This window comes from Phocoena sinus, chromosome 1, assembly GCF_008692025.1.
Source record: "Phocoena sinus isolate mPhoSin1 chromosome 1, mPhoSin1.pri, whole genome shotgun sequence".
Classification (NCBI taxonomy): Eukaryota; Metazoa; Chordata; class Mammalia; order Artiodactyla; family Phocoenidae; genus Phocoena; species Phocoena sinus.
Window position 1 is genome coordinate 65,456,063 of NC_045763.1, and position 27,217 is coordinate 65,483,279.

Below are 27,217 nucleotides of genomic sequence, written 5' to 3' on the forward strand. Positions count from 1 at the left end.
TCTCTTTCCCTTTAGAGACAGAACTTAAAGCGTCATGAGGAAAGGAAGAGGTAGAAAAGAAACAGAATTTGAAACACCACCAGCTTTTATGCCCACTATATAATAAATCTGAAAATCTACTTTATATCTTATAATTTTAAATACAACACACAGGATTGTGATAAACAACCTTTAACTTAGATATTTTAGGCTCATCTACATTGATATGATTCTTAACAAATTGTGCTGAGAAATACATCAGTAAAAGCATACAAAGAAAAATGTAGCAAAACTTGCCCTCTACCAGAGGACATTTGTTTCCATACTTGTAGCAAGGAGATGACCTCTCGACACACACAAACCCAAAGTAGCTTCGTTTGCCTCCAAGTCTGGAACCTTTTCGATGCTTATATTCACAGCAGGAGCTTAACCTGTCCACCTGTATCCCGTTCAGGAAAAAGGTGAGACTGAAGGGGAAACCATGGTGCCTTTTGGAAATAAACTGAAAGGTCTCTGGAATTTAAAAAGGAAATACATTAGTGAAAGCAACTGACTTTGAACTAACATGTTTTAAATCACATTTTTCTGTTATTTAAGTGCAATATTACTTTCTAGATCTCCTTTTTAACTTGAGGACAATTTTTTAACCACAAAAACACACTCTATTACTTATATATATAATAAATACTCCAAGGCATTATAAAACTCTTTGACTTGTAATAAAATAATAAAACCTAAAATTATATGAGTATTTAATATGGCCAGGCATTACGCCTAATTACCTTGGGTGTGTTATTTCTCAACAACCATATGAAGTGGAAATATTACTATCATTAGTTTCCATAATGTAGAAATTTAGGTTTAGAGCTCAGTAATTCAGCCAAAATCATACAATAAGTGGAAGAGTTAATGTTTGAATCCAAACATCTCTCTAGATTCCACGCCTCTATCTTGCTATGTTATCTAGCAATAAAATACATAACAAAAGGCTGCTGTGAGTTCAGTAATGCTTTTATATGACTATTTTTTTACTCAGTAATGCTTTTAAATAAATTTTTGTCTTTAGTTGTGACTTGAAACATCCTGATACATGTATGGATGAGGCAGAATTATTCCATCTTCAATCCATTCTCAGTTCTGCCTTGATTTGAGACCCCTTCTTGATCCCTAACCCACCCAAAAGTCTCACCAATAAATTAAGAACCACTGCTTGGATTTCCTTGGTGGCGCAGTGGTTGAGAGTCCGCCTGCCGATGCAGGGGACACAGGTTCGTGCCCCGGTCCGGGAAGATCCCACATGACACGGAGCGGCTGGGCCCGTGAGCCATGGTCGCTGAGCCTGCGCGTGCAGAGCCCGTGCTCCGCAACGGGAGAGGCCACAGCAGTGAGAGGCCCGCGTACAGCAAAAAAAAAAAAGAACCACTGCTTGCAATTAACAATTTTTAATCATTTCAAGTCTCTATAATGCTTTTTGAAGAAGTCTCACCCTATACATCCCAAAACCCGATTCTGAGAAACTCTATGTTATAGAGTGACTCAGAAACCTGCTTCTCATGACACTTCTAACGTTACTTCCTACAATAAGCCTCCCTGGACTCTTCCACTTCTACCAATAATAGGCTTGATAACTTTTGCCTCTCTTTTGCAATATTTCCTATTGTTACACTTATTATTAAAATATGGCTACACCAGTGGTTCTCAAGTTTTAGTGTACATCAGAATCATCTGAAAAGCTTATGAAAACATAGATTTCTGGGCCTCATCCCAGAGTTTCTGATTCCACAGGGCACAAGAATTTGCATTTTTATCAAGTTGCCAGGTGATGCTTTATGCTGCTGGTCCAGGGACCACACTTTGAGAACCTTGATCTAGATGTTTGCTGCCCTGCATGTTTGTGAAATCCATGAGAGTTTAAATTTCATTTCCCCAGATCCCAGGACAATGGCACAGGAAGCCTCCAATAAATAATTAGTGAATCATTATTTTAACTCATTCTTTCATAGTCATCTAGAAATACTTTGTATATACCATACTATGCCCCTAAAAAATCTAAATCAGATGCAACTTATACTAAAGAATAGACTTATTAAAAAGGTAATTCCATCATTTATACCTTAGTATTTGTGATGTGAAATTAAACAAAATAGGAAAGAGAACATTGGCAAGTTAGTTTCTGGAGAAACTAAGATACAATAGATATTAAAATCCACTTGTCTTTATATATGGACTTTTTTTTTTTTTTTTTTTTTTGCGGTACGCGGGCCTCTCACTGCTGTGGCCTCTCCTGTTGCGGAGCACAGGCTCCGGACGCGCAGGCTCAGCGACCATGGCTCACGGGCCCAGCCGCTCCGTGGCATGTGGGATCCTCCCGGACCGGGGCACGAACCTGCATCCCCTGCATCGGCAGGCAGACTCTCAACCACTGCACCACCAGGGAAGTCCCTATATATGGACTTTTTAAGTGCTAACTAGAAAGCTAGTTTGACTGCTCTTATTACAGAAACTTGAATGAGACATTCATGTAATATGATCCATTCTGCTGCAGCATCACACCCCTTAACTCCCTAAGGACCCAGCCCAGGAAGAGAGTACACTCAAGGAAATGCTGAGAATGGGCACAGGAGATCAACTCTTGGACACGACTGCCCTTCTATTTGGTACCCACATGGTTGGAGAGCACATCCATATATTATTTCATTTCTTCCATTGTTTTTCAAACTTATTGAACAGAAATTGACACCCTCTACCTTTGGTCCCTTGTTACTTATTTTGTCATTTTATATTTTAAAATTTAGTGACACTTCCCAATCCTGACTTCATGGTTTCTGCATGGAGTAGTGGAAAGATTATAGACCAGAAATTAGAAGATTTTGGTCCATGTCCCAGTTCTTCACTTATTAGTTGAGTGTGCCTTGATGAGACATTTAACTTTGCTGCATTTCAGAATTCTCATCTATAAAATGAGGCTGGCAGGGGGAGTGCATGAGGATGTGGAGTGGAGGGGGTGACTCAGTTTACCCACTTCACAGAGCAGTCTTAAATATTATAATGGGCACTATTAGAAAGCATCCTATGATATTTGTAAAATGTAGTTATTCGTTGTTGACTGACAGTGGTAGCACTGTTTTAGGCACTAAAGAGACATAAAAATACTGAAGAAATATCAAACGTGTTCTCCTCCCTCAAGAAGTTATAATTTAGCAGAAGAGACAAAAAGCAGTGTACCAGACTTCTGGAGTAAGGTCACCAAATCCTCTTCTCTTAAAATTTTGTCTCTGAAAATGGACCAAAGACTTAGAACACACTGAGCAGCAGTTTTTCATGAAAAAGTACTGAACTTTTGGTATGAACAGTGGGAATCTGTGGCATTCTTGCCTAGGGCTACTCCCATTGCCCTCTCCTGCCACTGCAGTTCTAGAAGGGAAGGGCAGGCCATAGGTAACCAGCAGCTTCACTGTCAGTAGAGGCCGACTTGATTTGGAGCAGAAGACAAAAAAAACACCTTGGTCAGTGGCATTACTAGTAATAAGCAGCAATCTCAGAGCAAACTGACAGGGACAGTCAGAGGTTCTGCTGAGACTGTAGTGCTAATTAGGGCAAGCAACAGGTCAATGGACTAGCCAGAAATTTAACAGGGAGATACAGGCAATAAGGCAGTCGTAGACACATTCAATAAGCTTTCTGCACATCTCCAGCTAACTGGAAGCAGCATGGATTGGAGTTGGCCCAACTTATTCACATACCCCTGTCCTATTGCAAGCTTGCACCTGTGTACAAAGGAAACATTAGATCCTGGTGGAAAATAAAAGTTGGAACAGACTTGAAAACTGCCTGAACTTTGAACGTACTCCTGAACCCACTACAGTGTGTTGAATATTGCCCTCCAAAAATTCATGACCACCCAGAACTTCAGAATGTGACCTTATTTTGAAATAGGGTCTTTGTAGATATAATCAGGGAAGGATCAAGATGAGATTATCCAGAATTTGTTTTGTCCTAAATCCAATAACTGATATCCTTATAGGAAGAGGAGAGGATACACACACAGATACACAGAGAAGAACAACATGGGAGGATAAGCACAGGTTAAAGTGATGGAGCTACATGCCATGAAACACCAAGCATTGCGGGGAATCACCAGAAGTTGGAAGAGGCAAGGAAAGATTCTCCCCTTCAGCTTTCAGAGGGAGCATGGCCCTGATAAGACCTTAATTTTAGACTTCTGGCCTCCAGAACGTAAGATGATAAATTTCTGTTGTTTTAAGCCACCAAATTTGGGGACATTTGTTATGTCAGTCCCAGGAAACTAAAAAACCTACACACAGGTTCACTGGCAGAAAATGGAGGCTATATTGGCTCAAAGTGCTTGAACACGACCTCTGACAAATCACTGAATGTTCACTAAACTATGAAAACACAGAGACAACCCTAAGAGATTAGCCTAAAAAGTAAAAACAGAACAAAAAAAAAATCTGAGCAGAGACACCAGTGGCTGTATACGAAGGAGAGGGGACATGAATTTCACAGCTTTGCTCTAGATAATCTACTAAACAAACAAAGAAATAAAAAACCCAAGAATAACCTTCCAGAGGGAAAGTGGGAATTCGGAATTCATAGTTGCTCTAATAGATGATCTAAATTGTCCTGTTTTCAACAAAAATATCAAAAGACACAAAGAAACTGAAAAGGGTATGACCCATACTCAGGAAGCAAAAGCCATCACATCCACTCCTAGGAAGCTGCTCAAGAGAAATGACAACTGATGTCTACACACAAAAAAATTTGTCTTTGTATAGTCATTACAGCATGACTTATAACAGTCCTAAACTGGAAACAATACAAATATCCATCAACTTGTGTAGATGAATAAAATGTGGTATATCCATGTAACAGAATGTATTCTCAGCTATAAGAGAGCAACTATTGACAGATGCTACAAATGATGATTCTTAAAAACACTATGCAAAGTGAAAGAAGCAAGACACAAATACTACCTATTGTATGACTTCATTTACAAGAAATGTCCATAGAAGGCAAATCTGTAGAGCCTGAAAGCAGATCAATGGTGTCCTAGGGCTGGCTATGAGAGTGAAGATTAACTGCCGAAGAGTGAGCACAAAGGAACTTTTTGAAGTGATGGAGATGTCCTAAAACTGTGATAATGGCTGTACAACCTTATAAAATTCCTAAAAATCAGTGAGTTGTACACTTACAGTGGATGAATTTTATGGATTGTAAGTTACACCTATTTTTAACAACTAAAAAAGTCAATATATGATAAAGAGTAATAGAGAAAAGAAAAAAAACAGTTAATGTAAGTCAAGGTACAATGAAATGCTTTGGTTTTAGGTATTAAGAGCCATTGTCATAAAAGAGAGGGATAAAATGGAATAAAAGTCAGTTGGGAAAGCTTCGCAGTCTTAACCTGAATCTTAAAAGATGGATACGGTTTGATTATCCATCAAAATCATATTAAAATATGATTTTGAATTTAAAATCCTTTGTCCTATTGCAGACAAAGGAAAGAGCACGGGAAAAGACAAGATAATAATGTGGGGCGGGGCGGGGGGTGGGGAGGCAGGAGGCAAGGGGCTGGTGAAGCAGCCGCTGTGTTTGTGAAGAAGTAGTGAGGAATGCACAAATAGGTACAACAGGATCAGGTTATGGAAATACAAGAAAATGGGGCAGAAAAGGAATTATAAGAGAGCCAGAAAAAAGTTACTTTGTTCTTCGTATCCACATGAACCCTGGAGGCCAACGTCTGCCTTGTTTGATGGATGAATGCTAAATAAAACTGCCTGTGAAGAACCATACTCTTTACAACTGGCAGAAATATTCCATGACTTCATAGGTGCACATAATAAACAATCGATCTGTGGCCTGATGCCTAAAATCAAACTGCAACATATCATGAACCACTATGATAATACAAGATGCACGTGCCATGTTCCCAAATAATTAATTGTATTGTTATTCTCATCCAAAAGCAAGAGAAATTAATGAATGCTACATTTTGAAGGCGTTTACTGCTCCAAGCCTAACTGTAAAGGCCCTTCTTTTAAAACAGAAGTTTTCTAAAAACCTATTCACATTTCACTGAATCATGCACAGCTTTGATTTGTAAAAAGGGCAGATTATTTTCAGTCCAGCTAAATTGCTAAGATTGCTGAACCACAAGTCAACTCTGAGTCACCCAACTTTTCAATTTTGAACGATTACTTTCATGGCAATCAAGAGCAAGCTGAGACAAAACTATTGTCTGGACAGGATTCAATTACTTCAGTCCCCATTCCAACCTATTATTCAAGACTATCCAATGACATAACAAAAAGTCAGTTCTGGGATCAATATGCATGCAAAATAACACATAGCCAAGTAACATTCTCCCATAACCTTTGGTTTTGCAATCTTATCACAGAGTGTACATCACCTCCCAGAAAATCATTCAGCTAAGCCTTGTTCTTTTTTCATCTGTATGTGCCACATTTCCCTGCAGTCAAGTAGCCATTTTATATGAACTCTATTGATTAAAGCATGATCTAAGATCCAGGAAAAGTTTCATTATGTTAACTCCAATTTGAGACTGTAGCTAATTTCAGCTATTCATCAAAATTAATAGTTGAAAGTGATACTTTTAAAAAATAAGTGTATCTAATCACTATTATTAGGGGTTTCATACCCCTCCTATTATGGAGATATAGGAAACCCTTTGCTACTGAGAATAGCTAACTGGGGCTGGATAGTACTAAACAAGAATCTTGCACCTAGTCAGGGGGCTGGGATCTGCTCTCAACCCTGCTCAGAACTGGACGGGTGACCTTGGGGGGCCACTGAACCTCTGGATGCCTCTCATTTTCCTCATCTACATAATGGAAGGAACCAACTCTCAGATGCTATGACAAAATGAAACAAAGTAAATTACGTTTCAGCTAAGTATGTAAAATGGGAAAAAGTAGTTTCTGGCATTATTTTTTAAAAAGAAATTTTATAGATTTTTATAAAGAAAAATGTTTTTTCATTATAATACAATATATATAATTCATTATATAATTCATTATAATACATAATATTTTACTTAATTCAAAACCAACATTCAAGTGTTTATCCTTTCTTATGTTGGTAAGTTTTCAATATTTTATCCCTAAATATGTATAGTTCTCTTTAAGCAGTTGAATTTTTTTAAATCAATAGTCACTGTTTTTGATTGATGAAGGAAATCAGAAAAGCCAAAAGTAACAACTCCATGTTTGCCCCCAACTCCTCCCTTTAGTCCCTAAGTCTAGATTACCCAAATATAAATATTTCTTTTAATCAGTAAAAACACTATTACTTTCTAAACAGAGTGTCTTAAGCAAGGAAATAACAAACATAATCCTGTAACAACTCGTCCTTTTAATTGCTGTGCCACAGAACTAAATATTGACAAGAAAAACCACTTTGGTACAATATGTGAAATCCTATATTGGATACAAAAATTATCTTATGCTAACAAACATGGATTTATGATAAAAGGGAAATGAAAATGTAACAAAAACATGTAGCCAAATTTTGTACTGTATTATTTAGGTGTGATTCACCCTGAGGTTTATTGGATTTGTGATTTTATCTCAGCATAGTTCTAAAGAACAAATTGCCAATCTGGTATTTTTCTCTTAGAATAATGTATGATGCAATTCACTATGGCAAGACAAACAGTTAACTTGTAAATTGGGGGACAGTTTATTCGTACAACATTTTAATGATCATATATCTCTATTTCAAGATTAATCTGTTACTGGGTTAAATCACTCCAAATTCTTTATTCCACAATCTACAAGAGTAATTGCTGCTTCAGTTTCAATCATGGAGCAGTAAATCTGGATTTACTTTTAGGCAGCTGGTTAATAAGTCCCTGGATATGCATAATTTCATAGAGTGATTAAAGTCATTTTGATATTATACCAACAATAGTTTATCTAGAGCATCAACTGCAAGCAATTAAAACATTCACATTTTATGTGTACCTTTTTCAAGCAGTTTGCCTGCATAGACACACAGGTTTTCCCCACCACAGTGCTGCTGATAAACTTTTATTTCATCCCGGAAATCTGAGCGATTATAAGCAAGGTGCACATTTTTCCCCAAATAGATCATTGTAATAGCTGCATTACTATGCAGTGGTGTTTTGTGAATCCTTCTTGAATCCTAGAATAAACAAAAAAGGGGGGCTTATTAGCTAATTACCTTCTAATCAGAGTGTGATCACCTTCTAATCAGAGTGTAATACAAAGAATAGAAAAGGCTATTTTTATGTACCTTGCAACAAAACCCTTATAAAATGTCAATCTATATACAGTGCACAAAAAGTCAAGCCCATTACAAAACAAATGCCTTTAACAATTATAGCATATATACATTTTGGCTTTGTATTTTTAATGTAAATTCTGGGGATTTGGACAAAGTTTGTCACCTTTTATCTTACGTGTGTGTCTGTGTTTTACATGCAACAAAAATATCAGTGACAGGAAGAGGAAACTACTCTTGGTTGTTTTTGCTAGTTCTCAAATAAAAATTCAAATCAAATTAATTAAATAAATATTGGTGACATAATTTTGTTCTAATTCAAATTGACATTAACTGTAATTTAGCAATTGTTTTTGTAATTGAGTGCTATCTTTATACTTGAGCACTGACAATACATCCTTCCCTGAGCTTATTCTTTGTGGGAGGGAGATGCACACATTTGATTCCTTCTATGGTCACTCTCAGGATCAGGAACAATGTATGCTGGGTACCTGGGGTTATCCAGTTTCACAGGGGGCATTCTTCAATGAAAAATCAACATTATTAATATTATTCTTAATATCAAACAATAAACCCAACAAAAAATATCACTTCATAAACCTACTTGATATTCTATGGCATTGACCAATTTAAATTACTTATAAAATAAACACAAACTTAAATACCAGAGATTAAATATCCAATGCCTTGCCTCCTAGTTTATATTCTGAAGTATTTTCACAGTAGTGAATAAGTATAGTGTTTGCCTAACCTCTAAGAGGAAGACCTGGAAAGAGAAGCAAGAAAAGGAAGAGGACGAAGAGGCAGAGAAATAGGAATGGCTCCTTGAGAGACTTTAAGAGGTCCTAGCAAGAATATCGTAGGTTTCTAGAACTATACAGATACCAGGCATTACTTTTAATCTACTTCACTTTTCTAAAAATCAATTTTTAGCTAAATGAAAAATGTGAAGAGACCAACTTTCAGTGAATCCAAGGCAATTATTTGAGTTTGATCTCACTGAATTACAGATGCCTTGGAAGCATGCATTTTTTTTAAGAATGACAAAGCTGCAAAAAAAATTTCTGAAGGAACTACTAAAATACTTCCATCTCCAAAGCCCTTCCCTTCTACCTCAGAGGATTTTTTTTCTCATTCACTCCTATTTCTTTGAAGCAAAAACCAGAAGTAGTAAATTTGATGAAATTCAGCAAATGACAGTCTGAAAAGTGTAAATGGGCAGGAGAGTCTGAGATTTAAAATTTGAGCAAATTGTCTTGCCTGTGGACACAGCTCCCAAATAGATAATCAAGAGAAATATTTCAGGGACACCAGGAGCCATGAACGTAAATCAGCAAACTGGGTAATTCTTTGCAGATTAGAAACATCTCCTTGAGTCACAGTTGAAAGCAAAGGGATGATGGCAGGCCTGGCTCTTGGTTACAAAGTCATCTCATGTTTCCTCTTGCCTGAGCAACTGTGGAACGTGACATGCACATGTGCAACCCAACCCACAATCGCCAGCCTAAGGCAAATTCAGCTCCAAGCTCCCTGGAGAGAACATTTATCATGTGCACACTAACCAACTGAGAGCCCATATTCACCCTCACCCTGCCTCTAACACTCTGGGCCAATATTCCCCTGCCCCAGCACCAGGTACCAGACAACTCAGGACAGCCCAACACCAGAGCCTGCCAAAATCATTCATACTATCCCATCCTATGCCTGCTTACGCTGCATTGCCCAATTCTTCCTCAGAAACCACAACAGAGGCTCTTTCCCACCTTTTCCTCCCACGCCTCTCCTGACAACCCTGGTGCTTCCCTGGGTGGCCCTGCATGGCCTGGTGTGATGGTTAATTTTAGTTATCAACTTGGCTGAGCCACAGTGCCCAGATACGTGTCAAACAATATTCTAGATGGAATTCTGACTAAAATAAACAGGCATGTTCCTTCCTCTTGAGAACTGTAAGGGACAAACTGTCTTTTTAAAGGCAAGTGTCTTCTGATCTATAAGTCTCAACACACCCGAATAATCATAAAACTGACATTTTAAAAGTCAGGCAGAAGAATTACTCGCTTTCATTAGGAAAGGGGAAGCTAGTGAAAGGTTTTAAGCAGGGGAGAAACATGTTGGGAGCTATTCTACAAAGTTTAATTTAACATCATTATGTAGAATCTACTACTACTGAGATGGACTCTGCTTACTCTCTTCTCCCCCTCCTGCCTTTAACCCTCTGCTTCCTGATTCAATCTGCTAACTTACTACTCACCTTTCAGACATCTGTAATTGCACAGGGCTTATCTGGAGTCTAGGAAGTAGATAGGGGGCCTCAACCAGATATGGAGAAAGCCCCAGACTAGTTCATGCCTGGAGAAGTTCTTTGCTTTCTCTATCATAAAACATATAAAAACTTAAAACAAACTGTTTTATTTTTTAATTGATAAGCATAATAATTAAGTAGGTTCTTATTTGAAACCCTGTATTTTCACATATATAAACACTATTTATAGTACCATCCACATTTTCAGTAGGCTGCTGTGTGACCAGCAGTCCTGAGTGGAAACACAGAATTTCTGCAGATGATGAGGTAAATCTCAGAGTGAAATCTAACTAGTCACATAGATTCTGTAAAAGCATTAAAAAAAACTCTGCAGGTATTATATCTCCAACTTATAAAGCAACAGGGCACAGAACCAATGTGCTGGGCTGTAAGATCTATACCCTGTCATTGGTTTCCTAGACTCCAGATAAGCCCTGTGTAATTACAGATGCTTGAAAGGTGAGTAGGAAGTTCATGGATCATGACCTAGAGACACAGACCACAGAAGCCAGGGACCCTGTTCTATACATTCATAGAGGAACAGGTGGCCACCAGCAAGCCACATTTCTTTACCTCTTTCATTTACCTCTTTCTTACCTTTTAAGAGCATTTGAAGGATGCTTTGGGATGGTAGTCATGAAATGAAAGAATGAATTTAATGTGTAAATTAATCATGAGAGCCATCTCTCCTTAAATGAATCTTTTCTAGATCAAAATAAAATAAATCTAAATACTAAAGTAAAAGTGCACGATTGGCATGAATGAGATGTTCAATGTCATCCGTCATTAGAGAAATACAAATTTGAAACACAGTTAAGATACCACTTACCCACTAGGACAGTGAGAATCAAAAGACAGTAACAAGTATTGCTGAGGATGTGGAGAAATTTGAACCCTCATACACTGTTGATGAAAATGTAAAATGGTGTAGTCACTTGGGAAAACAGTTTGGCAGTTCATCAGAAAGTAAAATGTAGAGTGACTATATGACCCATAAATTCCACTCCTAGGTATACATCCAAAGAAATGAAAACATATGTCTATGCAAAAACTTGTAGGCAAATGCTCATAGCAGCACTATTCATAGCCAAAAAGTGGAAACAACCCAAATGCCCATCAACTGACAATGAGATAAACAAAATGTGGTACAACCATATGGTGGAATATTATTCAGCCACAAACAGAAAGTACTGATACAACCTGCAACATAGATGAACTTTTGAAACATTATGCTGAGTAAAAGAAGCCTGACACAAAAGAATATTTATTGCATGATTCCATTAATATGAAATTTCCATAAGCAAGTCAATAGAGACAGAAAGTAGATTAGTAGTTGCTAAGGGGTAGGGAAAGGAAGATTAGAGAATGACTGCTTATGGATATGGGTTTCTTTTTTTCTGGGGTGATGAAAAAGTTCTGAAATTAGATGGTGCTTATGGTTGCCTAACTTCTGAATATAATAAAACCATGAACTGTACACTGTAAAAAAAAATGCATAATTTACCACACTGTGCCAATTTTATTCTAAACCCCAGGACCTAGGAGCTAGTGACAGGTTCAAGAGACATCTAGAAAGCTACTGAAGCCATGTGGGAAGGTGACCGCATTTTGAATAGAAAGACAAGTGTCAAGGTCTAAGCCTACGGTGATGGCCAGGTTTAGGGGTGAAGAGGAAAGAGGCACAGAGGAGCAAGATGAGAGGTCAAAGGAGAGAACAAAGAACCGTGAAAGTAGAGTGCCATGGAGGCAAGAGAGGGAAGCTTTGAGGAAAAGGCAATAACAGCATAAAATGCTACTATTAAAGACAAATCATGGTAAGTAGAAAATACAAACTAAGATGGTAGAAGTAAATCTAAATATACCACTAAATAAAATAAATGTCATTAGACTAAACCCACTTATTAAAAGAACAGAGATTCTCAGGTTGAAATAAATGCAAAGCACACATATGCTGCATAAACACATTTAAAGTCTAAAGCTTTAAAGACATTGAAAAACTGAAAGTAAAAGAAATATATATGTATAAATATAAATATATATTTATGTATATATATACATATACATATATATTATCTAAAGAAAATAAGGAGAACTACTATTAGACAAAATAGATTTTAAGGCCAAAGTAATAAGAGATAAAGAGGATCATTTTTTAATAATAAAGAATATCTTCACCAGTAAGGTAAAGTATCCCAAATCTGAGAGCATATAACCAGGTATTCTCAACATTTACAAAGCAGAACTTGACTAATTACAAGAAGAAACTGACAAATCCACAACTACAGAGAATGAATTATCACTAGAACTCAGGAACTAAGAGACCAAGCAGATAAAAAAGAATGGTAAGGATGTAAAAATATGAATGACATAATTGGACATTTCTTACCTATTGAACATTTATAGAACTCTGCTCCCAACAATTAAAGAATCACATTTTTTTACAACGACTGAACATATCTTAGCCCACAAAGCAAGTCTCCACAAGTACCAAAGAATCAAAATCATGCAGAACAAGAATCAGATGCTTTCTAAATTATATTCAGTGAACTAAAAGGAGTTCTAGGATTTAAAATATGGCATGAAAAGAAAAATGTCAATAGCTCACAGATATAGAGAACAGATTTGTGGTTGCCAAGGGGAAGGGGGGTGGGGGAGGGAAGGATTGGGAGTTTGGGATTAGCAGATGCGAACTATTATATATAGAATGGATAAACAACAAGGTCCTACTGTATAGCACAGGGAACTATATTCAGTATCCTGTGATAAACCATAATGGAAAAGAATATGAAAAAGAATATATATATGTATAACTGAGTCACTTTGTTGTACAGCAGAAATTAAATAGAACATTGTAAATCAACTATACTTCAATAAAATTTTAAAAAAGAAAAAATAAAAATTTAAATGGAATGTGTGGAAGATAAAATTGAAGAAATCTCCCAGCAAGTAGAGCAAAAAGGCAAAGAAGTAGAAAATGGGAGGGAAAAGCTAAGAATATTAGAGCATCAGTCTAGTAGTCCCAACATTCTCAAAATAAGGATTCCAAAAAGAGAGAACAGAAGTTAAAAAAAAAAAAAAAAAAAGACCAAGTCAGACTGAAGCCCTGTGAACTCAAGAGCCAGACATGCCAAGGCCTGTCAGAGCCAGGATGCCTGCTGACACCTGCTGTGTTTCCAATCTGAAGTAGAATGCCCAGGGGAAGCCAGCTCAGATGCTTATCTGTGCTTCACTTGTCATGACCACAGGGTGGAGAAGTTGCTGCTCTCTCCTCTGTGCCCAGCTACAGAAGCCCATTTGCCTGACCATATTCCTCCTGGACGTCCAGTGTCTGGCCCACACGAGGACCTCATTAGATGCCTTGACTCTGGTGAGCCCCATTTTTCTAGGACACACTCATGACCTGACCTCTCTCACTTCCCCACAAGGGGCTCTTAAAACTGTCAAGGAAATAAACCTAGATAGTGACCCAAAGACTCTATTCAGTTTATTTTCTCCTAGATATATTATTCTTTCATTGCAATGCTAGGTTTGCGCTTATTTTGAAGTTTTATGCATACAAGTAATAGAACTCCAAAGAAAAGCAGGGACTCAGTTAACACACTTGTCAGAATAGTGGTTGCTCTGGGAAGGAGAAGAAGATGTGACAGGGCAGGAAAAAGGGGGTTTATCGTATGACAAAAGTGTTCTACTTTGTTGGAAAGTAATGGCATATACACAGGTGTTTGATTGTTGTTTAACTTGAACATATAGATTTTACATATTCTTATGGCTTATATGAGATTTAAACATGTTTTATAAAGTATGACCAGGTAGTTCGTCCTAGTAATATATTCTAGCATCAGAAAATCAAATGCTGCCACCAAATGAGGATGATGAGGAAGTCACCGTTTTTGCAAGTGGGGGCCACAGCCTTCAAGAGAGCATGTTTGTTGGCCTGGTAGAGAACAACGCCAGCATTCAAAGAATTCAAAGTAAGTTTTAGTGGATGTGGTAGATTCTATCATTGCCCCAAATATTCACTGCATGTCTCTATGAGAGGATGATACTTCCACTCCATTGCTGTCAGGCTTTGGTAATGGAATTCAAGTGTAAGTGACATGTGTCACTCCTGAATGGAATCTTCAGAGCATTCCATGGCTTTGCTGTCCACAAGGCCAAATACCCCAGGAGAGGGACTACTCATCCAGTCTGGGTCCCAGAATTGCCATTGACCAGCAACAGACAATAATGAGAAAAAGAGATTAAATGTAAGCTGAGTTGCCAGGGGTTGCTTGTTAGACTGAGCTACAGTAAACTACTCTTCAGAGAACTCTGCAGTAGGAAAGGAGAAAACAGAAGTCTCAGGCTACAGAATGTGAGGAAAGGACTTGGTTACTCTATGCCTGGGTATGTTGAGAGACACAGATGAATACTAGAGGAAGGAATAAAAATCCAAATAGGAGAGGAGAATGACAGACAGTGCAAAGTGCCATGGCAGTGGAAAAGGATAAGATCAAGGAACAGGGCAGAGGGTGGGCCTCGGAGATGAGGGGTACAGGCTCTCTCAGAGACCGTAACAAAGAAAGAATTAGTGAAAGGTGGATTGAAAGGAGGAAATTTGAGCAAGCACAAGGAAAACAGTCTCAACTTTTAGAGAAGGTTATTGGTGAGGCAAGTTATTGGTGAGGAAAGCTGCTGGGAGGGAGATGTGGACAAGGGGTAAACAGAGCACTTGAATGAGGTTGGTTTTGGAAAGCCAACATGCCGTCAACATGCAATGTTGGCACTTCGCTCCCTGATTCTCCATCAGGTGAAATGTTGACCCAGCCACCTGCTAATAACCACAAAAGTTACATATAATTGCTATTAGTTGTATACTTCCACTCCAAAACTTAAGAGATCTTTTGCCTTCATACTAGCCTGTATCTGTATAAAGTATAACTGGCCTTAGGACTATTTTCTTTATCAGTATTTTAAGGAATGGTTACAACAAGCTACAATATATTTTAAGAACACTGAAAGGAAAATATTTATAAATATTATACAGTAATTTGCCAAAATTATTAAAAGTGTGTGTTAATAATTATTTTATATGGTACACTGTGTTTTTCGATATATTTAAGTTAAGTCCCTGAATATTCACAAATTAAATGTTAAAATACTTCCTGACATGTGATTGAATGGGCAAATTAAAGGAAATAAATGATTTGGAAATGGGTATAATACAAACTAAATTGGAATACAAGATTTCCTTGATTTTTTTCTCAATTATGCTAAATTACTCAACTGAATTACTCAAATATTTGGTTTCAGATTCATTCAAGCTTACAATTACTACATTTATAAAATTATTATATTTCCTTATGCAAGTCATTTTGCATTCGATTTCCCTAGATTCTCTTAGATTTCATCTAGAAATCTAATAGTGCAATGTAATCGGTGCTAAATTAATAAAAGAAAATTTGAATCTATAATCACCATGGTAAAGAGAGGTTCTAAGCCATTTGGAGCAGTGGTTGGACGAACTCTTCTCCTTCTCCATGTTTCAGGTCTATTTTCCCTTGTGATTTTTCCATTAGGGGGAGGAAGTGGAGGAGGAATAGGCATCATGTAACGGTTAATCTTTGGAAATCGATATCGATTCATTCCCTGTGAATTGTCCATGGAGTTCCTAAACTTCATCATTGCCTTCTTGCCCTGTAATCACATTTCATGACATAAGAACAGGTGAAGTAGAAGTGGTGACCCAACATAACCCAAAATTAAAGACAAGACTGTATGATTGACATTGTGTGCAAACACAACTGATATCAATAGGCAAACTTAAAACACTTCAATCTGTTGAAAAATGGCATTTTGTAGTACCCATAGCAAATTCAATTTTCATGGATTTCTAACCTTATTTAAGTTTTTTAATTTTTTAAACCAAACATACAGTGATGGCATTTTTATAGTATTTTGGGGATTTTCTCTCAACAATCCATTAAATCTATGGGGACCCAGTACAATTAAACAATTTAAAATCAAGAAGTTCGAAGTGTTATACTTTGAGATAGGATTGGATAGTTCACTTAACGATAGGGTATTTGCACATTTTTTACACTGATTTCACCCACCCAGGTGTTATAACATTCCTTGATAATATGGTTTCAAGGAACCAAAACCCCAGACTCTGACCCAAAATCTCTATTCAGCTTATTTTTTCCTAGAAATTCAACTTGTGGGAATAAATTTCACCCAGATAACTACACAAGTACACTTATGTAAATGTGTATAAGGATACACACAGACACACACATGCACACACACATGTCTAAAATATTTAGTTGATCAGTTTGGGATTGACATGCCCGTGCTGCTATATTTAAAATAAAATGCCTTTCCATGAAAAAAAGAAAAGAAAAAAAAGTTTAGTTGAACCACCAAGTCCATCAGTAGGAGGATATTTGACTAAATTTTGCTTTGTTCTGATAATAGATTCTCATCAGGCTTTAAAAAGAATAGTGTTAATCTATTTGTCCAGAGTCCTGACATAAAAAGGTCCATGGAGTGTGATCTTACATTTCTTTTAAATAATTTATATGTGGATTTTGATAAAATCAGGGATGACTGGAAGACTCGGAACACAGGGTTGCCTTTGTGGATTTGAATCATTGTGGGGTAGTGAGGGCATATAAGTTTAGTCAACATGTATTACCTTAATGATTAAAAGCACCTAATGTATAAACAAAAACTTTATGTTTCAGGTATATTTGAGCCTCTGAACTTTCACATATTGATAATTTTTGTATATCTGAGGTAGTTTCCCAAACTTTAAAGTATCTTTAATCATTTTTATCCATTTTTTACCAATTTATTTGGTATTGTTTTAAATTCATTTTCTGCCAATTTATTCTTTATTTTGAGATGCTTAAATTGTGAAAAGTTATTTTTAGGAAAGGAAAGTCATTCCCCAAACATTCTCATTGCTGAAAAAACAAAAGCAGGTTAAAGAAAGGCATGTATATGCCATATTTTGATTGAAAACAACATTTATGTGAACAGAAAGGGATTTAAATAGATATTCACTAAGGGGTTTAGAATTGTTAGAATGTTTGACATTGCAGGCATTATTTATGCTCTCATTTTTCTTTTCTTACATTTTCCAATTTTTCTGTGATGGTGTGCATTGACATCGTAATAACAAATATAAATTAAAGAAGTGAAAACAAGATAATAAAACAATAAAATCAATGAATCCAGGACTTTTTGGGCCTGGGGGTTATCTTTTAATTTCTAAGTAGTTATCAATCAATGGCATACCTTATTTGGAAATGGTTTAGTAAATTTTAAAAATTAACCTTCTGCTCCTTACCTTGCTTTTTCTTAGCCCAAAGCATCTTGGACATCTTCCCATGCCAGTATAAATAATTTACCTTATTTTTTAATATACTTTAATATGACATAACATTTTTAAACAATAAATTCTTAGGTGTCTTCCAAATGTTCACTATTGCAAATATTACAATACTAAATATTCCTGAATCTGTTTCTTTCCACGTGCATGTGTGTTCCTAGGATAAATTTCAATATGCTAAAATGCTTGAGCATGTTCATTTAAAATGTTGATAGATATTCCCATATTGCCTTCACAAATAGTTGTACCAATTTCTACTCCTATCAAGAGTGTATAAGAAACTCTCATTCTAAGGATAATCATTTTCAATCACACCATTAATTTTATTCAGTAGCATCTCAGCCAGTCTGTTTTGACCAAATTGCTTTTGCCTAAATCAAAGCTCCTCACCCCTGATACTTAGAAAATTCAACCTGCTTAAGCCTGTTGCACCTTCAAACAATTCCCCCATGCATATCTTTTACTCTTTTAGTGAGTGCTTACTACATACTCAGCAATCATGCAGACTATTATTCTTTAGGAATTTCTTGTCTGATTTTATATTAAGTAATTTTCATCATCAATGCCATTGAAAGAATTGCATGTCCTTCCTGGCAGTATATTTTGCCTATGTACATCACAGTATAAGCTGCAAAAAGTTAGAGAATTTTGTCTGCTTTGATGGTTGATATATCACCAATGCCTAGAGCAGGACCCAGTCCATAGTAAGTGCCCAATAAATTCCACTGGATGAAAAAGGTAAGTTTAGCTAGTTGAAATTAACATGGAATTGATCTCAATCTTGTCGGCATGTGTAAGCTACCATTAAGTGCAATCCCTCACTCACTCGCACCCCAAAACTTGGAAATGGTAAAATAAAAGGCCCTGTGCAGATTTAATTAATAAATCTACCCAGTGGCTCAGAGCAGGTTTGGAAAATCACCTAAAAGAAAAATCGTTCGCTAGTCAGAAAAAATTAAATATTACCTGATTGATAGTGTTCACATATCTAACATAAAGATGGGTCCGATAAAGAAGAGTTAATAGATATAGGAACTTAGAAAAGAAAAAAATCACCTTGGCAAATGTGGAAAGTGCCCATCTGAGTACTAACTAAGGGACAGGAAATCCCATCCATTGGGCTTTGAATATTTCCAGTCCTAAAGGCAAAGTTATCCCTGGAGGATATAGAGGGATTTAGCCAAAGACCTTTGAGCTTTCTGGTACCTTTGCCAAGCCCATTCCTAAGAGGAGACAGATGCATCAAGCTAAGATGACCTGATGCCATTAACATTCCATTCTACCATATTCCCTCATTCTGATTCCATACTCACCAGGCAACCTTCTCATTGTGATCTGGCTTTCCCATGTAGGTCTGCCTATAAGGGGAAAATGTACTGCTCCTACAGCTTTGATTAATTGTTATCTGATGAATTAATGGTCCCTGATATGATTTGATTCCCTATTTTGATTTACTATAGTGAGAAAAAATGGGCTTGTCGTGTTATTTTAGTTAGCTTGAGACAATCTCTCGGGATCTGACTATTCCTGGACACTAGCTTGAAATGGGAAATCTCTGGACATTTAAGTGGAGACCAGATCCAAGAAAGTGTCAACCTAATTGGCTTATGACCCAATAAGTTCCCGCCTAGCTCTAAGCAGTCATCCCAGACAAAATGCCACCACTTTTGGTTAATTTTCTCCCTTCTTTTCCAAGAAACTACTATTAAGTTAACTAAAGTAAGGTTTGTGAAAAATGCTTCACAAGGTGAAAAGCATATTAAATGGATTTAAATATTATTTATCATTTTAGGGTTATTTTGTACTTTTAATGTGAAAAACAATAATTTATCCTGTCTGAATTAATTTCTCAGTGTCAAGGTCATCTGTCAGCTTTAGATAAAAATATCTTAATTTCATATGTTTCCCTAATAATTAATGGAGCTAAATTCACCCATTTGAGCATAATTACAATTGTACTCATAACGCAGATTCCTATCTTAAGCTGGCTAAATGTTTCTTCTTGGTCTTAAAAATGCAAACAATACCTTCCCTAATTACTAAATGTCCCAATTATCCTTCCCTTTTAAGTAACTCATATTTTATGGCTACCATACCTCCTTCCTGTGCTATTAAAATAAGTGAAAATTACCTGAGATATAACCTTGAAAAAGGAAGCATAGTCAGCTTCTTTGTGTCATTAATTCAGGATTTTTTTAAAGATGGACATTCTTTTCCTTCTATATCCAACCTTCTCCAGAGTCAAACTTGAAGCAATTTCATACACTGATGGTAAAGTAAGTCGGCATGCAAATGCAAACCTATTCTTGGAAAGTTTCATTTTCTAGGTTTCATGCATTTAAAATTTGGAAGCAGTCAAAACTTGGTCTATTCTGATAGAAGTCATATCTAGCTATAAAAAGTTCCTCTTTGTTTTTCACACAACCTTTCAAATTCATGAGAGATCATCTTAAATTATTACAGATCTATTCCTTACTCTTTTGCCCCAAAACACAGAAATTATAGGCCTTCCAATTAAAGTAAGAAATAATTAAACAGACATACATGGCAAGTGCTTAATAAGTGCACAATATATATCTCACTAAATAGATTAATTGAATCTAGCATCTTAAAGACTGTGAAGAAAAAGCACTTACCCCAATGGGAAATGGAGCTTCATTTTCCAGCAATGAGGTTTTTGATCTGGACCCCGAAGTTACCTTTGGAGCAGTTCCTACTGCAGGATTACTGGGACGAGGTTGTAATCGAATTGGAGGCTGCATATTTCCTGGGGCAGTGTATGGTCGAGGGGCTGTCTAGACAATTAGGGAAAAAAATTCCATTTAAATTAGTATCTTGACATGTTTCCAGGACCAATTAATAGCTCAACAAATTGCCTAGACTAATTAATGGTGCCTTTTTACTGAACAGATTAACCTTTAATTATGTCCTTCCATTATACATACTCTTATGACCCACCGTATTTGTTTAAAACATATGGTGTGGAAGTCCTCTACATACCTAACTGCCGCAATTGCTAGAGTATTTTTGGATAAATGAGATGTTCTCTGTTAGGTTCCCGTATTTTATTCACACTGTGAACCCACTTACAATGCCTAACTGATGCTGTACATTGAATGGCTTTGTTCAATTAAATGTTAAGTTGAATAATGTTCCTAATTTAGACATCTAAGGGCCTATGATTAAAATGAACTCATTCCTGTTTAAATGTTTTCAACATCAACTCTAGTACAAGTCCTTTAGGTCTTAAGATTGGTTGCTGAAGTAAAAGCAGACAATACAATTCAAAAAGAGGAAGGCAAATACTTACTTCTAATGCATTACCATTTATTCAACCTCTTCCTTGAAATACCAGAAAACAAAACTGAAAAATTATAACTGGCAACTTTGGAAAACACTGTCAAAATGGAGATGCTTTCCAGGCTGGATAGTTTCCATTTGCCCCTCTTCTCTGTCTCCTCTGTTCTGCTCTGGCTGCTGGGAGTTATTTCTTTATGGACTACATCAACTAACCTCAGGATTCCAGTTGGATTTGGCCAATGAAAGACACTAGCAGGAGATCAAAAGACAGGAGGGAAGGAGACTGGGGTCTTAATGCTCCTGGACCCTTCCCAACCAAGGTTATGATGGGCCAGCTGGGTCCCTCCAACAAAGTCCACAGCTCCTATCAGGAAGTCCTCTCCCAGAAGCTGCCAGCTGGTTCTGGTATCCAAGTCCTCTCTTTCCCCCTAAGCCTATGTGGTGTGGTTTCCCATTGTATTCACCCCAGCATGCTTTACATCCCCAGCTGGTTTTCCTTAACCCCACCTGCATCTTTCTAAATAGTTGCTTTATTAAACCCTTCCTAATTACCCTATTTGTGTGAGCCATCTGTTTCCTGCTGAGACCCTGACTGATGCATTTTCTAATCAAGAATGTACTACAGAGAAAACCAAAAGTGCCAGTTCAGAGCATTAGATGTGTCTTTTGGAGCACTGACAGAACATTGCAATAAAGATCAGCAATGTTTCAAAAATGGAAAAAACAAGATGTTTGGCCCAGTTGTTCTATTACAATAAAACAGTACAAAACCTGTTAAGAATAATACATGCAAATTTGGGTAAGAGGGTATGAGAACAACAGTATATAAATGATTAATGAATAAGATTTATTACATTGACTCACGGTGTAATGGTGACAACAAATATTCAACTCTGGAAAAGTGTTGTATAAATACATAAAACATGGTGATAGGGCAACTCCCACCAACCAAAAGTTGGTCTTAGCGCCATCCTGACAAGCATGTTATATGTTGCCAAAACTCTGATTTTGTTAACACTTATTGAATTCCAACTCTAGTCACTGTGAGATGAAAAAGTAATTTTTAACATCTAATGGCAACACGAGACAATTAGTGTCAAATGAACCACACAAATACTGCCAAAGAGACAATAACAACAAAATACCTGAAAACTAATAGAACTTAGAACTAAAAGTTATTTGGAATAAGCCAATGAGACTAGTAAAAATTAAAGTTTTACAAAAGTAATTACATTTTATCCAAATGAATGAGCAGAAGAAGAAAATGATTAAGGAGAAAAGAGGAATGGTAAATTTGAACATCCAAGTAAGAAGAGCCAGTTGTGAGCCAGACATGGGAAGGGGAGCAAAGAGACTATTCCCCAATATCTGTTTTCCTTTCTTCATGTAATAGAATATTTATTAGGGAACATGCCTATCACAAATACAGACTGTATTTCCCAGCGTCTCTTGAAACTCCATACAGATGTATGCCTCAGGTTGGGCCAGTAAGATGTGAGCAGAAGTGCTATATGAAACTTCCAGATCATGCCCTTAGAAAGAAGAAATGTGTCTTCACTTCCCCTTATCCCCTTCTCTCTGGCTGAAAGAGCCACACGGTGATGTATATACCATCTTGGTGTACGTGGATGAAGGCAACACACTAAATTTGTCAGATCAATGACACAAAAGGAGTCTGAGCTTTTGATGCCTCATAGAGTAGAGATGGTGCAGGAGCTGAGGCTCATGCGTGTGTGTTGAGGCGGGGAGCGCATCCTTACGTTAAAGTCGTTATTTTGGTCTCCGCATACAAACCTAGACAAGAAGCCAAGTGGACTGACTAAAGCAGTGTTTGGTTTAAAGAAAAAAGACATAAGCCCCTATGAGCCAAAAGGTGAAAGGTCTTAAAACCCACAAAGAGAAATCAGACTAATTTTCTGAACAAAGGGATCAGATCATGCAAAAGAATGCTTTTGATCTCTGTAAAACAAATATGCCTTAAAACCCACTCCTGTCAAAAAATCCAACTGAACACAAAAACATTGAATGTAGGACTTGGAAAGCAGGTTACTCTAAACTAGAACATGATCTATTGGCTGCTGTGCGCTAGATGTTACTTCCCCACATTTGCATTCAGTTAGATGAATGTGGCAGTCAAATGTTTAACCGATTACATGTATCTCTAAAAAACAAATCTGCGCCGTTCAGCTAACAGCTGTGAACTACAAACTGTTGTAGTTCACATCAGGAGCCACCTTAAATTTGCTATATTTTAAACTGTTCGTAATATATTTTCTTGGAATATATATGGCACTGTAGCTTAACATTTTCAAAACTGTACCTGAATGTGAATTGAAATTGACTACCTGGTGATTACTCAGCTTAGCTGAGCATTTCTAATTCTTAGAAGATCTCTGGGGGTGAATTTTCCAAGCATGTACAAAATTAGTTGAATGACTTCCACAGTTTTAATGGCATGGTGCAGCTAAAAGCCTACATGCTATTTTGAAAGTTTAGGTGCAATTGGTGACAAAGTGAAGTAACTATTCACCTTATGCTCTCCTTATTCACTCAAGAAAATTTAAAGAGAAAAATGGATGGCAATATCCCAAAAGGATTATTATCTTTATTCCAATGGCACCTGGAGGTCAGGAATCCAATTCAGAGGATATGTAACCAAGTTAGGAAAACAAAAAAGAAGGACTTGAATTTCTGTAACATGGAAACTGCAATTCCAAGATCACAATAGGTATCCCCCGATGAGGCAGCAGCACCGCAGGGGGTGATCAAGTGAAGAATCCTGGCTTACCAGATAGAAAGGCTGCTAAGTGCTGGTGTCAGTGGTTCCTGTAATTTTTTAAATTACTTTCTCACTCCGCCACATTAATATCTCCTAGGAGTGTATCATAAACTACTTATTGAGACTTTTCAGCTGGAAAATTGAAAAGAAAGACTTTCAATGGGTTTTTCCTCCTTGAAACAGGTAGGAAGATAGAAAATGGCCCTTGTTTCTTTTGTTTCACCCAGGATAAGCTTTTGAGAGTCTAGTGAATTTGCCACCCAATAAAAGAATTATTTGTGTACATATACATTTAAATGAAGCCTGGAAATATGATAACAACAAAGGGAAGATGGTTGCTTTTTATAACTTGAGCTGTTCATCGAGAAATGTCAAAACATATTTACCTTTTGAAAATGTCAAAGCTTAACACTATATGTGATGAACCTACTTCAATAATCTGTGAAAGCATTGCAATTCCTCTACAAATATTTTGCAATCCAAAAAGATGTTCATGCTAACAAGGAAATACATTAGGCCACACAAAGCCAGAATAAAGATGTCATCAAATCAATTCATTTAAAGCTGAAACCATCAACTGCCAGGAAATATTTTGCAAGTCTTTTCCTGTATCTATATTGTTTCAAGCTACCTTATGTTCCTTCAAGCAAATACCACTCCTAGGTTATAAATGAATCGAAGTGGAATGAAATGTCAGTGTGTGATTTCTTTAAACAGAATTTCTGTACATTTAATTATTTTTATCTTAGACTGTGTGCATATACTTTTGATAAAAGAAGCTCAGATGTAAGTATCTGGCCCGATATGTTGTGCAGTACCATTGAATTTGTATGCATAAAGAAGCTTTAAGATAAGGTAAGAGTAGAGGAAACAGCAAGAGAAAAATCCAGAGGTCAGAAAATATAGAACATGCATGGAACAACCAATGGTTCAATTGTGCTGCATTGTAGGGTGCTAAAGGGTAATCGTGGGGAAAAAGTACTAGGATAGCCAAACTGATGTCATGTGGCTTGGGGTCTTAAATGTCAGGTGCAAGAGTCTGGGCTTTTCTATAGGTGACACAGGGCCAGTGAAGGTATTTGGGCATGAAAGTAACATAAGTAATCCGCACTTTAAGAAAACTAATCCAGCAGTAACAAAATGGATTTGACAGGGGTGATATTGAATGAAGGCAGGACAACCAGTAAAGACAGAGTTGAATGAATACAAGATTATGTTTTCACTCAGTAGGATTCCCAAGATGATACAACCATGTACCCAGAGAGCGTTCTTTCTGAGAGTAATACAAAATCATGAATTAATTAGTTGGCATGGTGCAGGTCAGAGTGTTATTAACGTGACTCACCAGTGTTACCGGACTGGAATGTCCTTCATCAACCAGAACACTATGGCCATGATTAGTCTTGGGGCCAACTGGGGGGCGGGGAGACAGGATTGGCATGTTATTTCCTATAGTCCATCCTGTGTGCTCTCCCTAGAATAAGAAAGTGATTTAACAAACCGATGCATAATTAGTAATCTAGGTTATGTTAGTGCCTGCCAGATAAGAGGTGTTATATGACTAGAGAAGTTCTTTCTCATTCTTTTCAAAAGTCCTCCCTCTGAGGACCATCATGATAATTAGGAGATGTTTCCACAGCTGTACTAGGGACCTGGGTGTGGTAGTGAAAGGCAGGAAATTGAGTATGCTTTATCCAAAGAAATAGCTGTGCTCACAGTAACAGCTACAGATGCAGTGTATCCTTAGTTTCAGCAATAATATTTATTAATCTGCTTTAAGCAGATCATTACAAGAAGCACAGTGTTCCTCACTACTCTGATCAGTAGAGACTACCAGAAAGTATTATTTTTCTGCCTTAAAAAATTATTAAATAATGCCATAAGCAAAGGGTTATATATTACATATGGGGGACCTAAAATATAGGTCTTTCGCCAAGTGTAGCTATAGGTGAAAATGTTATGAATAAAAATCGTACAGAGGAAATGAAGTGTCTATCAGGAATTTCTGCCAGTGCTAAAATGTGCCCATGTGTCTGGTTAGTATGTCTGGCAATCTGGGCGAGAGTGAATAGAACACTGTATCAGGAACCATTCTCCAGTAACTATTTTTTCGATCAACATTTCGGCAGATAAATTATAGAATCTATCAGTCCTCGATATAGGACACTATTGGTAAAGTTGACTTAACCACAAATCTCTACACACCAACTTTTCTGATTTTGAAAAACTGACTTATTGCCTGTTATTTAACAACACTTTTGTAAAAAAAATATGTTTTGACTAAGATAAAATAGATTTGAGTCTATCAGGCAAGAGGGAAAATTACTGTTTCCTATGGCGAGTTATTCCACAGAAGCTTTACGAATATTCATCAGTTTGTGAAATGTGTCTTAAGCCCCACGTTTGTAATACCCTGAAAATGAAGGACAACACGTGGGTTTGAATGACTCAAGAAATTGAGTAAAACTGCCAACCTGAACTGAAACCTTTCAAGCATGCCTAATTGAATCTCTCATCTCTTGATTTAAATTTACACATCTTCTAAGTTGACTGCAAAGATGAACTATCAAATGCAAAGTAAAAAACAACAAATTTTAAAATGCCTTCACAAAATGTCTAAATCTTAAGCTTTTGTTTGCTAACGTAGATCTTTCCTACCATATATTTTCAAGGGTCACGTTCACATGAAAATGTACCATTGGATAATTCTTAAAATGCCCCATTTTCCATCCCATTGGGAATATCACCATCTATTTTTACCTTTTATGACAAACAAATCCTTTGGCCTCTATCACAAATCAATCAAGAAAATACAAAAGCAAAATTTCAAACTTGAGAAGAACGGTTTCAAGTTTTTCTTACAATGACTTGTGCCTTATACAGTTTCTCTTGCACACCAGCTCCTATTTTGTCATGATCTTCTGTAATAATAGTGGCCAAGATTTAAGCTTGGTGGAACGATCATTTGACCTCAGTTATGAGTTACCCCAAAATAAAGTGCCCCCAAGCCACTTTAATAATAGTACCATTGACCTTCAAAATCATGAAATAATATTATGAAGTAAGAGTAATGTAGCTCCTTACCTTAAATCTCTGAATTCGCTCCTTCCTAGCTAATGTCTCCAGTTTCTTCTTAATTTCAAGCTGATGGTAACGCTAAGCACACAGGAAAGAGTGGAGGAAAGAATCATATCAATTG

At 36.8% G+C, this 27,217-nt stretch overlaps 1 protein-coding gene across 1 annotated transcript in view; it reads right to left on the reverse strand.

Annotated features, from left to right (window-relative positions):
- The window catches only part of ERICH3 (glutamate rich 3), a 96,824-nt gene that overhangs the window by 44,968 nt on the left and 24,639 nt on the right, over positions 1-27,217 (reverse strand). Inside the window, 6 exon segments of the mRNA XM_032641021.1 lie at positions 306-492; positions 7,983-8,163; positions 16,022-16,240; positions 20,576-20,734; positions 25,364-25,492; positions 27,103-27,174. Coding sequence (XP_032496912.1) covers positions 306-492; positions 7,983-8,163; positions 16,022-16,240; positions 20,576-20,734; positions 25,364-25,492; positions 27,103-27,174 — 947 coding nt within the window.